We start from the raw sequence: 16,682 nt of genomic DNA on the forward strand, positions 1-16,682 counted from the left end.
GACCGTGCCGATCTTGTCGCTGATAAAGATCCTGCCGGTCGCGATAACCATATGCTCAGCATACCTCCATGGGTTGGCATGTGAGCAAGCGGGGAGATCCTTAACCGAAATCCTCTTCGGTTCTCTGGATCCCATCATGGACCTGATGAACTCCTGATTCTCCTTTAACCTGTCGTCCATGACGGCTCTAATCAACCGGATCATTTCTTGAGTGGATGAAGAGGGATCCGGGGTCGTGGAGGTAGACGGGATAGATACTTCCGTCGGTGTAGGAGTAGGAGCGGAGGTGGAAGGAGGAGCGACCTCTTGCTCCGACTCGGCGTATTCCACCTGGTCTTCGTCATCTTCAGCTCCTTGAGCCATAAGGGTCTTCTCCGTGTCTTCCGAGACATCCGACATATGTTCGTCATCTTCGGAATCCAGGCGGCACTCGTGCATGGACTGGGCCATGACAACATCAGGTTCCACTGTAATTTGGACAGTGGGAATCACATCCTTGGGTACCACTGAATCAGGGGAGGCCTTAGGGAACAAGAGTGACCTCATTTCTTCAGTGGCCAGGTACGGTCCGGTGGCATTCTTCTGGAAGCCACGCACCCACTTGCGTAGCTTCTCCCGAGAAGTGTCCCTGACCTCCGCTGAGGGAGGGTTATGGAAGGCATCAACTAGTTGAGCCTGGCAGACCGTACAATTCAGTGGGTCCCAGAATTTCAGATCCCCTTTCTTGTTAGCACAAGGGGCGTGAGTCCTGCAAGCCGTATGCCCGTAGAAGTGCGGGCGTTTCACAGCGCAGAAGTCGAAGTCACACTTCATCTGCTCCTCCTGTGGAAGAAAGAGAAAATGAGTATGGGGGGAGTCATAAGAATGGTTCTTAAGCTAAGTTAAGATTAATCATTAATTTCAACTTAAAGAAAGGGTGTGATGCATAGAGTGAAGTAGTAAAGAAAACATACTCCATGCATCCCGCCCGGCTGGCTACCGCAAGCTTTATCCCTGGATAATCCGAGATGGCCGAAGGCACAGGATAGTATTCCCTGAAATTCCACAGGGCAATGGAATTCCATGGAAAACACCAAGGATAAGTTTGGGACTGAGATCACTCAGTCCCAAATTAGGGGGCTAACAGGTCCCTTAGGGTAACTGCTTCCGGCAACCAGCCGCGCTAAGAAGCACGCAGCATGCTGGAATTTTGAAGAATGCAAAGAGACAGCATGATTACTAATAGAACAGTGCCAAGGCACTGATCTAAAGAGTGTAAACAGGCTATCTGTTTGCAGTGTAGGGCTATCAGTATACAAGTGATAGCTAGGAGAAGGGGGTGCAAGTATTCTTGACGCCTCCGGGAGGTTCCGGCAGGCAGACCTCCGGCACGCCGGAGGCCGCTCCAGCAGAGTTTCTGGCATTAGGACAGACAAAATGTAAGTCAAGAGTAAAACCAGGGTGGCGGCCGCCGGCACAACGGCGGCACGCCGGCAGAGGAGCGGCGGCTCCGGCAGTCGGAGGATGCCGGATTGGTGACTGGGACAAGGATGGTTATAGCTGAACCAGGTTGCCGGCAGTGGATGACGGCACTCCGGTGGCCGACCGGCAGGCGGACGGCGAAGCTAGGAGGAAGGAGGAGAGCCGTCGGCGGGAGCCGGCGGCGGTCGACAGTCCCCCGGCAAGCGGGGGGGCTGGCGGCATGAGGGTAGGGGAGAGTCACCAAGGTAGGAGGCGGGTATCGCCGACAGTGGAGGCGGCAAGGGACCGGCACCCGGATAGTGAGAGAGACAGGGGGAGGGATGTAAGAAGTCCAGTCATGGACTCCCATACGTCCCCCCCTGAGAGGGTGTACCCATGATAGAGGCAGGCTCTATCACCCAGGAGCAGGGGTCACAGAGGACCGGGAGCTAGGGTAGCCCAAGGGAGGGCTAGGGGACACCCAAGAGGGGAGAGACCTCCACATGCAGAACACATCCAGTGGCTAACCCCATAGGACACTATGAAGGGTATATGTACCAGAGCGGACTGCACAAGGAAGCTCAAGGTAGCCCTATCACTCCACCCTAAGGAGGAGTTGTAGGACAGGGGACAGATGGGTATAGACTAACCTAAGTGTAGGCTAGGCTATACAAGAGATAGGTGGGGAGGGGAGAAGAGAAGAGTCTTCCAAGGAAGGGGTTCTGTACCAGAGCGGCCACTAGGGAAAGGGAGGACACTCCCTAACCTAAGATAAGGCAGCCAAGCTGAAACGGTGCATGGGTACAGTTCCAGCAGGGGACAGAGTAACCTTCCAAAACCTAACCTAGAGCAGGGCTAAGAGCCCCGAACTAGGAAAGATAGAAGACATATCGCTATCGCAGGACAGTCATAGACTATTCCTAGCCATAGAGGAAGGGCTAGCCTATCCTCACTCTCGGACGCAACCCTAAGGGGGGTTCATTCCCTTAGGGAGGACTGAGAGGCGATGAATACTCCATTAGACACTTGATCCCTCTACTTAGAAAGGGAATCAAGGCTAAACAGAGGGAATGCCAAGACAGGGGATGAAGGAAGCATATAGGGGTCCTACAAGTAGGTTAGGTTAGGAAGGGACACTAACTAACCTATCCCCTATATGGTCCCTGAAGGCGAAAAAAAACACTTGCATCACGGTCGAAAGTATTGTAAAATAATGCCACTATCTTCATAACTTAGCCTAGGATCACTAATAAAATCATGCATGAACACTTATATACAGGCGCTCTGGCCTGGGGGCTATAGTAGCCGACTGGTATGAGGTCAATCGATGACCGATAAAAAGCGTCGAAACACGATATAAAAGTTCCTAGCTATGAAGACTAAATAAACTAATGTAATCGATTAGTAAATAAGGCCGGAAGCGTTGATGTGGCTAACTAAATAAGGCATGCATAACAACAACGACGCCATAAAATGGCGGGTCCTGTAGAGGCACAGCTCTGCCACAAAACAGCAATTATCTCGGAAAGTAATAATTACTTTACGGTCAGAGCTTAACTAAACAATACTGGAACCTTGTACTCAACTTTCCAGAAGAAGGCGAGGCTGAAGGTAGCGACATTACGTAGATGCAAAGCGATAAGTAAAGCACAGGGAAAATCCGTCTAAGTAGGGCGAGCTACTGAACAAAGGATGAAGACGGACGTGACGTCATTTAAGCAATGGCGCCCGTTTGTTTACGTCTCGAGTATCAGTAGTAGCCACGAATGAGATTAGCTATGGAACGGCTCCCAGCTATTCTCAGCCCTTACACACCGAAGCATTAACTCTGTTCGGGGTGTAGATAGCTATGTGGCGCGTTAATACATGCGTCCCCTGTTGATATACGATGTCTTAAAGGGAAACCTTTAGGATACTCGCTCCAGAAGTTAGAATTCTGTGATAACCTGTGGTTAAATTCTCTGGGAATATCTTAGTAGTTATTTACCCAAGGAAGCTACCAAAAAGGAACCTTCCATCAGGACGCCATGGCTTGAGCCCAAAAAGACACTTATTGGCAGCTTCCAGTCAGTCGCCCCCTCTCCTCCTACCTAGGATTCAAGTTACAGAGGATAACGTATGTCCTAAGAAAGATACTTGTCGGACTAAACAGTCCTAAGTATCTTCACGGAATTGGCGGACACAGTCACGCAATAACCAAGCCTAGAAACTGTTCAGGTAACAAAGTACTGTACCTGGATGAAAGGCTGGTGGGGGCAGCACCCGAAGTGGCTGGTCTACAAGCATCCAAGGAAGTGATCCGGTTCCTGGAACATCGGGGATGCAAAATCAGCTTCAAGTAGTCTCGATTCTCTTCAGCGCAAAGGCTTCAATGGTTAAAAAACCATCGAAACCTGAGGTCACACCAGCTCTATTTCCCTTAGGGATGTAAAAGGAGATCGCAGGGTCGGTCAAGAGACTATGGTAATCAGTCAGGATTCCAAGACGCTAACAGGAAAGAGTTCTGAACTCTCTCCAGTTTGCAATAGTGACAGACCCAGTGCTAAGGGCACAGCTGAAAGATGCGTCAAGAGTCTGGAGATATGCATCAAACACTTGAAATGATCTAAAATGACCGATATTGGTCTTTCCTAGATCGCTTCCCAAACAATGGTCAAAGGCCAGAAGCCTATTGAAGACCGTGCCCTTGCAACTACCTCGACTATTGAAGATCATCCGCATGGATGCCTAGTCGGAAGAATGGGGTGTTCACTCCCATCAGAGGAAAATCCAAGGGACTTGGTCATTTCTATCCAAGGCCATGGTAGTCCTGTCGTGGTTGGGGAAACTCTCTCCACGCAGATCAGACCTCCTCAGGCACCTATCAGCAGTTCATGTACAATCGATCCGCAATGTGACAGCGGATGCTCTACTCAGACTCAAGCCGATAAAGTTAGAATGGTCCACAGACGCAGACCTATTCTCTCCTAGATGGGAACAAATCCCCGAGCTGCAGATCGACCTCTTCGTGACGAGCGTCGTCAAGAAACTACCTCGATATGTAGCCCCATACGAGGATCCTCTAGAGGAGATAACAGACACCATGTCTCTAGTATGGAAGGGATGGACTCAGGAATTCCTGTTCATCCCATCCAATCTCCTGCTGAAGGTCCTCAACATGCCGAGATCCTTCCAGGGAGGGTTAGCTCTGGTGGCTCCCAAATAGCCCAAGAGCAACTGGTTCCCTTTAGTGAAGGAACTGAGGCTGAGGCTGGCCCTACTACTGAATCCATGCACTATCTCAGAGGGTTCAGAAGTTAATTGCCTCGATTTATCACAGAGAGCCCAAACCCTTCATTTCATGATTTTCTTGCCTTAGCGGTTAGGAAAAGATTTGGGATCTCAGAAGGTAATATAGAAATCTTAGAAGAATATAAGTCTAAGTCAACTAGAAGACAATATGAGTCTTCTTGGAAAAAGTGGGTTGCTTTTGTAAAAGCAAAAGGACTGAAAGAAATTTCAATGAACTTCTGTCTGTCCTTCTTTGTCCACCTTCATAATCAAGGTCTGGCAGCCAACACGATAAACTACGTGCAATTCAGCCATGACTAGACCTTTCAAGTGGATCTGGTGAATGAAATCTTTAATAAGATTCCAAAGGCATGTGCAAGGCTTAAGCCTGCAACACCTCTAAAGCCAATCTCATGGTCTTTGGACAAGGTCCTACATTATGCCTCATCTGTGAACAATGAAGATTGTTCCCTCAAGGATCTAACCCAGAAGGTTATTTTTCTGTTTGCTATAGCCTCTGGGGCTAGAGTTAGTGAAATAGTAGCCTTATCTAGAAATGAGGACCACATTCAGTTCACAGAAGTGGGCGAACTGAATCTCTTTCCTGATCCCACCTTTCTCGCTAAGAACGAGCTACCCACTAAGAGGTGGGGTCCCTGGAGAATCTGCCCTCTGAAGGAAGATGTCTCTCTATGTCCTGTAGAGTGTCTAAAGGTTTATCTTCGTAGAACTTCAGACTTCAGGGAGGAAAGCTCTTTACAGGAGAAACCTCTGGATCAAACTTATCCCTAAAACAACTGAGGGTGAAGCTCACCTACTTTATTCGCAGAGCAGATCCTGACAGTACACCCGCAGGTCATGATCTGAGGAAAATTGCTTCATCACTGAACTTTTTTCAGTATATGGACTTTAAGCGTCTTTGCTCATATACTGGATGGAAATCATCCAGTGTTCTACAAACACTATGCTAAGCCGGTCCATGAACTGAAGCATTATGTGGTGGTGGCAGGTAGTGTATAAAAACCTGTCGTCTAATTTCAGCGATGAACAGTTAATTGATTGGGACTATCAATTAAAGGGAAAAAAAGTGTCAACACTTCTGGTGTGATACCCTTTAAGTGAGTGTTACCATGGTGACATTAAGTCTGTTCAAAATCTCAGGTGTAGAATTATACAGATAACACTTGTGCCGTATGTACGTAGTACACAGTGTTGATAGGATACAACATTTACAGAAATTATAAAGGAAAAATTTATTAAAATTTTTCAGTCTTAGAGTGGCACTCATCATTTCTTCCCTTTCAAAGGGGGAAAATAATTTCTTTATACGTTGCACGTATAATTCCTTTATCATGTTACATTCGTTTCACTTATTTCATTTAGTCATTTATTAGAAATAAATGTCTATTAGAATGTAATTGCATCCTAATTTGCCCGGCAATTTGCATATTTAAAAATCCAGAGTTCTTTGACTTACTCATGTAAGTAAACCTCATATCATTGTATGCTTACAAACAATGGATATAGTGGACACTGATATTGTTCCGACAATATATACAAACCGTTTGTTCATACAATATATGCTAACCTTGAGGCTCCTTTTCTACCGTCTAGTATGACTCTTCCCTGTAGGGGGCAGGAAGCACTAACATTGTCTATGATTAGTGATAATGACGGGTAACGGTAACGTCATTTGTCTCACATGGTCCAGATGACCATAGAAAAATTGTCCCCAGGTTAAGGCACCGATGAAAATCCACAGATACAGTAATGCTCTGGTACACTTCCATCAGGACGACATGGCTTGAGCCCAGAAAAAGGATTTTGAGCTAAGCGAAAAATCTATTTTTGGGTGAGATAGCCATGTCGTCCTGATGGACCCACCCTCCTTTTCTATAGAAAAGGTCTTCGCAGAATCCCTCCCGAAACTACTATATCTGTAGCACCATGCTCAACGCTACAAGGAATGTCCGCTATCTTGGATATGGCGCCATCTTGATACTCAATAGTAGTATGGGAAGTAGGTTAACCTTGATAACGGCTCCCCTTTCAAAATTGCCACTCTTCCTCCTCGAAGCAAAAACGATATTCGGGGTGAAGATCGCTACGTGTCGTATCAAGATATACATCCCCTGATTTATGCGATATCCTTAAGAGAATGTTAAGGATACAGTGAACCCTCGTTTATCGCGGTAGATAGGTTCCAGTCGCGGCCGCGATAGGTGAAAATCCGCGAAGTAGTGACACCATATTTACCTATTTATTCAACATGTATATTCAGACTTTTTAAACCTTCCCTTGTACGTAGTTCTGTTAACAAACTACCCTTTAATGTACAGAACACTTAATGCATGTACTACAGTACCCTAAACTAAAACAGGCACAAATATTAAAGGTGATTTTATATCATGCATTTCCTAAACACGCTAAAAAGCACGATAAAAAATGGCAATCAATGTTTTGTTTACATTTATCTCAGATCATAATGAAGAAACAAACTGGAGGTAGAGCTTTGCTTATTACCCAGACATATTTCCCATACTTTTCCCTTAGAACTACATCACATCTTCCTACTTTAGATATATATATATATATATATATATATATATATATATATATATATATATATATATATATATATATATATATATATATGTGTGTGTGTGTGTGTATATATATATATATATATATATATATATATATTTATATGTATACACATATACATACCTACATATATACATAAATACATGCATACATGCATATATATATATATATATATATATATATATATATATATATATATATATATATATATATATATATATATATATATATTACTGTATATATATGGGTTATGGAAAAAATCCGCGAAGTGGTGAATCCGCGATGGTCGAACCGCGAAGTAGCGAGGGTTCACTGTATTTGCTCCAGGAGTTAGAATTCTGGAGACCTAAAGGTAAATTCTCTGGGAATATCACTGTAGTACATATATCCCTTGGAAGCTACTATTAGGAACCTTCCATCAGGACTGACATGGCTATCTCACCCAAAAATAGATTTTTCGCTTTGCTCAAAATCCGTTTAATTGCATATCCCAATTATTACTATCATTATCATTATTACTTGCTAAGCTGCAACCCTACTTGGAAAAACAGGATGCTATAAGCCCAGGGGCTCCAACAGGTAAAATAGCCCAGAAAAGATAGAAAAAAATTAAAAATAAAATATTTTAAAACCAGCAACAGCATTGAAAAAAATGTCTCCTATATAAACTCTAAAAACTGTGACAAAACAAGAGGAAGAGAAATAAGACAATAGTGTTCTCGAGTGTACCCTCAAGCAAGAGAAGGATGAAATAATCAAGGACAATCAAAAGTAACAATTCAATTCACTCACCTGACAGGGAATTTGTAATGTATCCAAAAATTGGAGGTGCATCTATAATGAAATTAAGTTTGGAAAAGATAGAATCCACATCAGTAACTGTGAAGACAGATGGAATGACTGCACTTCCTCCTTCATCTACCATCATTTGTCCTGACATTTCTATTTCAGGAGCTTCATTATCTACACTCTGAATTATTATTTTCAACACCTGTAAAGTATGAATTTCAGTATAATATATACATTGATATCATCATTCACTTACATATAATGCATAAAAATCTTACTTTATTTAAGTCCCTAGACTAAATGAAACTTATGTTGCTTCTAACTTGTACTTATAGTACTAGCTGCTAATGTTGTAAAAAGAACTGGATACTAGTTTTTCAACTGTTATCCTGCCTGATAAGTGTTCAACAAATTTAAATGAAACTTATCTCTAAAGTGAGGAACAACTTACAGTGCCTCATGTAGTACACTGTAGATCGTACCAAAGGTATTTTGCAACAAACCCCTCGGCTCCAACCAACGTGGTCTTGGCTTCAATTTTCATATCTCATTCTACAACAAACCCTTTGGGTGAGGATTTTGATATTTACGACAAGTTTCTAGTTTCATTAAGATTTTTTACGACAACACTGAGAGGTGGAATTCAACTTGTGTGAAGCAAATAGTTTTTATGCTAAAACCATTCAGATCATTTTAAAAATTCATATGTATTTCAACTTACTCATGAAAATCCTTTACACACACAGCTGATTTGAAATACTGTATCAAATTGATAAGGGTGCTGAAACTTGAAATTCAAGATAAGATATAAGCGTGATTACTGTACAGTTATACTCCAAAAGCAACAAAAGCTTTACTTTAAAAGATGTGTAAAATTAACATTATTTGAGATCTGGATCTTAACACCTGGATGGTTCCTATTTCATCAAGATTATTTCACATGCCTCATTCTTGAATGTAATTATTCTTCATAGAAGGAAACTAACCTGGTTGCTAAGCACATTGTTACTGGAATCAGTGACATTGAAAACCAAATGTTCCATTACATCTTCGGGTCCAATTTCTACTGTTGAAGAGTAGTTAACAAGGCCATAGACTATTTCTGCTTGGGTAAATTTATCTGTTCCATTTATCATTCTTGTTGCACCCGAGGGCTCAGTGATGAGGAGATTGCCATACTCTGACTGTGTTGTTAGAGTGTACACTAATTCATCATCGCTTGAATGAACATCCGTGAAGTGAAGTTGCCAACTTGTTATCACCTTTGATTCATCTGAAAGATTAAGATATCATACATAATACTGTAGGGATCTTCCTATACTAATATGACAAACTTCAAAAAATCATTAGATGTGACATTTATCTGCCACTTTTCTGCTACAGTATTTCAAAACGCGATTAAAAAGAGATTTTGGTGTTTGCTGTCTCAAATGCCTTAGTTATTTGTTAAATTGCGGTCTTGTTGCTTTTTATTTGCAAGTTAATTTAATGTTGTCAACTCAACTCATATTTGCCTAATAAACTAACAACATTCAATATGTGTCATCTCAGAGTACTTTATTGATAAACTACAGAGAACAGCGCTTAAAAGTTTAATGATGCTAAATAAAATAAAGTTTACAAGCTAATAAGAATCACAGAGAAGCATTTCTGTGCCAGATTGTCAAGAACATAAATTCTTGAATATTAAATTGCTATTCATACTGAAATCTGCATCACAGGCATTAAAACACATGGCACTAATCTTAATTTTTGTAACTTTGAATGAACTTTAATGTAAAAACCTTTCAAAATTCCACACTTTCTCATTACAAACTACACCTTGAATCAATTACAGTAAACAAATGATCTTACACTCTAAAAGCGACAAGGAGAATGAAGCATTACTGCCTCTTATTGGTTGCTGCTGATCCTCATGACGAATGATGATCGATATCCTGGATGAAGCTTCCGATCTCAACCCTAAAGCCACAAACACAATGTAATCATACGTAGAGTCAGATCCATCGTGAACGTACTTGATCACAGACCTCTCTATTTCTTCTTGAGTCAAGCTATCCTCTGCAAAATACAGTAATAAATTCTTAAATACTTTAACATAAAATTCCTCATTTTGACCATCACTTTATCTTAATCCAATTATTAATCTTCAAATGACAAATTATTCAGAATTGCCCCGACATATAAGAAGTGAATCTAACTGGATAAGTTAAATATTTCCATAATATGATAATGTGCATCAGACATTTATCTTGATTTTTTCTATTTTTCTGAAGATTCAAGTTTTCTTCAGGAAAATCTGATATTCATTGCTATGTTGTTTCCTGGATAGTTTCAGAAACAAAAAGCAGTTTCTATTCTTCATTGCAGTTAGCAAAAATTAAAACTCAAACAAAAATGCAAATAATACAGTATATGCCATTAATATTTCCTCCTCTCCAAGTAATGTGTGATCATAATAATGTGGGAATTACTGAACACTGAATAGATACAATACAAAACATTAATGAATCATATTCATATTTTCCATTAAGTTTTAAAATTTACATTTACTTTACTCCTTTCCAACAGTTGAGAAATACCCAACTGTGTCTGAAGTCTACTTGAAAAACAACTTGATGAATACCAAACAGTTCACTATCAACCTTCACCCTAAAACCAATAATTGATATAACCAGCAATTTCATTAAAACTTTTGCTGAAACTCAGGCTCCAAAAATATGACGATATAGAATAAATACAGAATATTATTACCACTACAGAAACATAAGGCCTTTGATTACAAAATGATTAATGCAAAGTTCACATTAAAAATTATAAATTAATCATTTGTAAAATATTTTTACCTTCAGTAAATACAAGTTCCTCTCCATCCTTTTCCTTAATGATTGTTCCATGGAATGGGCCTTCAAGCAGAATAAATTCTATTTCATCAGCAGCTTCAGAGTTGGTAATTGCAAAGAATTCTGTTTCTAGTCTTACAGCTTCATGCTAAGAAATAAAATCAATGAATGAGTAACACTGTAGTGAACATTTTACAGGTAGTCCTTAAAGAACTTAAGAATAATATTGCTGTATTAATTGAGTAGCCAGTAAAACGACTAAAAATTAGAGAAATAATGTTGAAAAAGAAAAAAAAATACTCACACTCCTGATCACTAACTCAGGATTTTCATTTGTGAAAACGAGATGACTACCTAGTTGTGGGACAACATAGATAGTAAACTTTTGTTCAGGCAGTCCATAACTTTTCCCAGTAGACTGATCTGAAACTAAAGAGTAAAAGCATTACAATTAAATATATTTAAATTGGTAATGTGATGTTTTGACAAACAGAAAATGGTTATATCAATAAAAAAAATGGTTCATTTCCTATATTGTACTATAGATATCTTTAAAAACTAACTTTTTCAAAATGAGTTCAATACACTTTGCCAAAGAAACAAAATAAAATATACTGTACCTGAAAACTTGAAACTATATTGTTTTTCCTGCATTATCATGTCTCCCAAGGGAGGCATATATATGATCTTCATACCATCAATGTCTGCTTGTGTGAATTGCCTCAACTCCAGTCCAGGAGAATCAATGTGAAACAGTGACCCATCATTTGGGCTCAAAGGATGGGTGATTGTATACACTAAATGTTCTGGGTATTTTACACCAATAAAGGACAAGTGAGCTTGAGTGATTAATGCAGCCTGTCCATCCTGCACCTGTTATGAGTATACAAATACTTTTTTAATACCATCATTTGTAGAACATCAATAAAATTATCATACATTTTATTGGTGGAAAGTGAATGAAATGCTCATGGATAAAAAAAATATATAAAGAAATATAATAGAATTAAAAAAAGTTTGACTTTGTCCAAAATGTCCACTCACAGTAATCTCAAGTTGTGCCCCTGGGGTTGGCAACATAGTTTCCTCTTCTAAGGTATCTATTTGGATTACAAATGACTGATTTCCCAAAATATTGGGAGGATGCGAATTGTCAGACACAGAGAAGACAAGTTCATCAGCCTTGGTTTCTGACCCACCAGAATGCAAATACCACACAAGCCCTTCATTTAGCTCCCTCTGGGTGAAACTGAAAAACAAAATCTGAAATAATTTGCAATATTCTAAGCAGATTACAGCAATGTAGATGCCTGTTCTTTCTAAACATGTTGAAAGACATTACAATACTGTTTTTGATATACCCACAGATTGCTTGTGTTGCAGCAGGTGTCAGACTATCAGAAAGCTCTTTAAGCATAAAATTCACAAAGAGTATTGAATTAAATGAGTTTTAGTCATAGTAAATATTTTAAAACGAGAAAAATATCCAGTCTTGCTTTCAAGTCCACTTTAGAGGAATGATTGATGAACACCTAGTCTCTCTCAAACTCTTTTGTAAATTATGCAATACTTTCAATCAATTCCTGAAAATTTTATAACCCTTTCATTTATTTAACCTCATTAAATGGTTTTCCTGGACAGTATATTTATGATTTTATAGCAAGCCAAATCATATATACTGTACATATCAGGTACATTTTGCAAGTTAACATGCCGTGTGGTCTCCCAGAACTGTCCTGTGCAAGGCTAGAAAAGTGAATCCAATACAACATGAAAATACCAAAGAAATATTGTCCTCCCTGTTCTTGGGCTAGTGTATCAACATTCACAGCATGGACATAGTGAGTACAAGGACGACCTTTGGAATCAGGCTCTGTTAAATCCATCACAGCACCTCTTATACTGAACTACATACTACACATGATGATACATCACTGAAAACCAATATTAGTACTGGAGCTGAAGCTACCTGTCCATTAGTTTGCAGTCTACTACCATTTTTTTCAATTCGTCAGCGAACCCATGAGGGCATTCTTTTCTGCACGCTCCTAGTACCCGACCGGTCAGACATCCTCCTTAAGGTTGGGATAACAGTGCCAGGACAGAATTCTCCCTTTTTGGTCAAAATGATAAACATGGGTTTGCAGTCTATGAGAGATAGATTGATAAAAGGGGATTCCTGCTTACCCAAAGAATGCATCCCTCCCTTTGGTGTCTATCCAAAAGAATGAGGGATTCAAGAAACTTGAGGGGTTCTGTGAAGTCTTACTGCGAAAAAAAAGGGAAGCTTATGCAAGCATATCCCATTTGCTAGAAAGTTTTCCCTTCCATCCCAGAATATGTAAGGACAACAAAGTTTGATGTAGGTCATGACTTTTCTGGAAGTGGGTGCTGTCAGAGGATCTCAAGAGTACTAGTGCAGCTCTGGCAAAGTTAATGTGCAAGCCTACTTATTAGGCTTTACAGAACTTTCTCAAAGTAAAATTTGAGATGATAACGTGTTTTGGCCAATTTCAATAAGGAGAAGGTAAAAGTAGAAGAGTTCTTTTACAGCAACCCTCCAAGGATAGGGGAAAAAGGGATTCACATAGTGTATAAAGCCATGTCTAATGCCCATACAGCAAATAATGACCTTCACTTTCACAGGGATGGAGAAAAAGCTTTAGGTCCCTTCCAAGAGGGGAGAATGTTGAATTACAAGGCTCCAACCTTTAAAGAGGACCAACGACATCACAAAACAACCAGCTGAAAGACCAGTATCACACCATCAAACAAAACTTCCCCAGTTGAGAAACTAGTTCCATCACCCAGAGTCCCAATCCCAGAGTGCTTCAGTATTTTTTTTGAAAAAAAAAAAAAAAAAAAAAAAAAAAAAAAAAAACACATGGAACCAGCCAAGAGGAGAGAGGGGTTCTCGTTAATCTCGAAGAGTACAGGCCCTCAACAATGAACGTATGTAGTTGGGGGTCATCTCCACCGTTTTCAAGAGCCCTGGATGTTTTCTCTGTCGAGACTATGCTAGAGCATAGTCTCGAAAGTCTGGATCGGTCGTGTACCTTCAGACCACCCTCATAACAAAAATTCTTTCTAGCAAAAACCCTAGAACTAGACACCTTTATCAGAAAAGGAGCCATAGAGAAATGACAATTTCTAAAATTCCAATGCAAACTTTTCAGTACACAAAAATTACTCCCATACGATCCTTCATACAGATGCATCAACTTTTGGCAGGGAGGTCACTCAGAGGAGACCTATGCATTTAGGAAATGGTCTTTCCCTTTGTAGCATTTCACATGAATATGTTTTCCTGAAGCTGAAGAAGCTCAATATGAGAAAGAGGTCTTAATAGTGTAATTCTCCCAATTCTTCAGGAAAAGAACCTATTCCTCTCAACAATTCACCATTCAGGATCCCTTAATGTGGTAGCGGACTCTTTGGCCAAACAAATGGCCCTGAACACGGGACGGACGTTTGATTGGGGTTCGTTCCAAGAGAGCCTCAAGATTATACAGGATCTCAAAAGTTAACTACTTTGCAACAAATGAGAATCTCAAACTCCCACTTTATATAGCTCTAAATGCGGATCCCCGGGCAGTGGCAAAGGATACCCTAACCTTGGATTGAAACAAATGGTCTTCATCTCTTTTGTTTCCTTCAAAAAGCAAGATTTCAAAAGTTTTGGAGAACTTTCCAGAATTTTGGGGGACAGTGGTTCTAGTGATGTCACAGTGGCCTAGCAGCCCATGGTTTCTGTTACTTTAGCATCCAAGGTCAAAGTCATACACTTTTTGATCAACACTGCTATATCAGTTAGGAATTGGAATATCTCTGCTTCTGACCCAGAACCTTCACACTTTTATTTTTGTTCTCCCTTATTTATGGATAAGAACTCAGCATACAATGTGCCAGATCTGACGAGATGTAAGAGGCCTTCATTCACCACACCATACCAGCCAGTAGAGAAAGCATAGACTATCTTTCTTAAGGATAGGCCCCTAAGCCAGATAATCTCAGACTTCTTGGCTTCCTTTCTAGTCCACATTTTTGAAAAATGGAAACTTAAGCAATCAACAATCTTATCATAAAAATCTGCATTGACAAAATCTATCAAGCAGGCCTTTAACTTGGATTTAGACTCTGAAATGTTCCATATGATTACACAATATTTGCCTTAAAACAACCATCCTAGCCAACTCCTTCAGTGTCCTGGTTTCCCCATCAAGTGCTTGAATATTCTATTTCTGGGGCGGCCTGTGACGTCCGGTGAGAAAGGTCCTTCCTTATACCTTTCCTAATATAAATCTTCCAAATATACTAGAGAAAGATAAAAGCATGGAATGCAGAGGTTACAACCCTCACGCGAACACCTTGTAGGTGTCGTGTATTAAACAAAGGCGTGTGTAAACCACTATTCACAGGTTGTCTTCCATTTAGATAATCCCTTCATCAATGGGGAGGGCCGTGACAGGCCCTAGATAACATGGTTGAACTCCCCAACGACACCTACCACGCGCGCCCTCTAGGACATCCTTCTTTAATTGGACTTGAAGCAAGCATAGTTTTTTTGGGCACAGTGTTTTTTCGAAGAATTTCTCGTTATTTCAACATGACTGACGTTGTTACTTCACCCTTACCAATGTTAAGTACCATAGTTTGTTTTGGCAGCTTTTGGCAGTACCGGGCATTTGTTCTATTTCCATTATGGTGGTTTTTAGTTTTGGAAGCGATTGTCCTGCAGAGATATCGGCAGCCATTTTGGGTATGTTCGCTTCGGTAAATTTTCTAGTTAATTTTGCCCATCTGGTACTCTGTCAGATAGGTTATATCACTTACGTTTTATGGCCTTTTATGTTATCATTAATTATTATTAATTTTTACTATGGTATTTATTTGCTTGCAAGTCCAATTTGGACCTACGAAGAATAGCGATTTAAGATAGCGTTTTAAAGCATAGTAACGATTTAAAGCTTAGCGATTTAGTCTGTTAATTTGTACCCTCCTGGAGGGTTCGTTTTAGACTATATCCTTGTTTTTTTGTTACGTTGTCGTTATTCTTCGTTATTACTATTACTAAGAAAAGCAATCAATTTTATTAATTTTCTTATTTATTGTGTGATGTTAATTTTTAATATGTAACCTTGAGAGCGAAAGCATAGAGTGCTCGTTTCCTGTTCTACAGGTATGAGTTATCCTTTCTCTCGTTTTCTTTGAGTAAGAGAGGTGAATTTCCCGTTCTCCGTTTTTATACGATCACGGGTTATTCAGGCCTCTTCTCAGTATCAGAATTGATGATAGTACGTTTAATATTATAAACGATTTATTGATGTGGTTACTGTTAATATAGCTAACACTATTATTAGGTACGTTAGTGTATGCGTCATTAATTGGGGTCGTTTTATACCGACACCCTTAGCTCCGCCTTGAGTTATGCTTGGCTCCGCCTTGAGTTATGCTCCGCTATAATGGATACTCATTGGGTGAGAACTAGTTATCGTTCCGGAGCAGATTTTGGAGTGCAACGGTGAAATCCGGCACTCGGACTCCGGCTGAAGCCTTTTACACACGAACCTTTGTCATGTTTGATCACAATTACACAGTTAAGGCCCCCGTTTTCATCGTATCTCCGGCTTCACTGGAGATAACTCATTCATTGAGGATAATGTTATCGTACCGGAGACGGTCACGATATCACGATGACGGGCCTTTGCTACCGGACCTCCGGTAAAAACAGAGATC

The 16,682-nt window shown here is 40.3% G+C and overlaps 1 protein-coding gene across 5 annotated transcripts in view; it reads right to left on the bottom strand.

The window, feature by feature from the left end:
* The window catches only part of LOC137641628 (extracellular matrix organizing protein FRAS1-like), a 344,509-nt gene that overhangs the window by 69,285 nt on the left and 258,542 nt on the right, over positions 1-16,682 (bottom strand). For all 5 annotated transcript variants that reach the window (XM_068374359.1, XM_068374360.1, XM_068374361.1 and 2 more), the window contains 7 exons: positions 11,991-12,195; positions 11,567-11,819; positions 11,251-11,375; positions 10,950-11,094; positions 9,958-10,164; positions 9,090-9,376; positions 8,107-8,305 (listed from right to left, as the gene is read on the bottom strand). In XM_068374359.1, coding sequence (XP_068230460.1) covers positions 8,107-8,305; positions 9,090-9,376; positions 9,958-10,164; positions 10,950-11,094; positions 11,251-11,375; positions 11,567-11,819; positions 11,991-12,195 — 1,421 coding nt within the window. The remainder of the gene's footprint in view (positions 1-8,106; positions 8,306-9,089; positions 9,377-9,957; positions 10,165-10,949; positions 11,095-11,250; positions 11,376-11,566; positions 11,820-11,990; positions 12,196-16,682) is intronic.

Source organism: Palaemon carinicauda, chromosome 5, assembly GCF_036898095.1.
Source record: "Palaemon carinicauda isolate YSFRI2023 chromosome 5, ASM3689809v2, whole genome shotgun sequence".
NCBI lineage: Eukaryota > Metazoa > Arthropoda > Malacostraca > Decapoda > Palaemonidae > Palaemon > Palaemon carinicauda.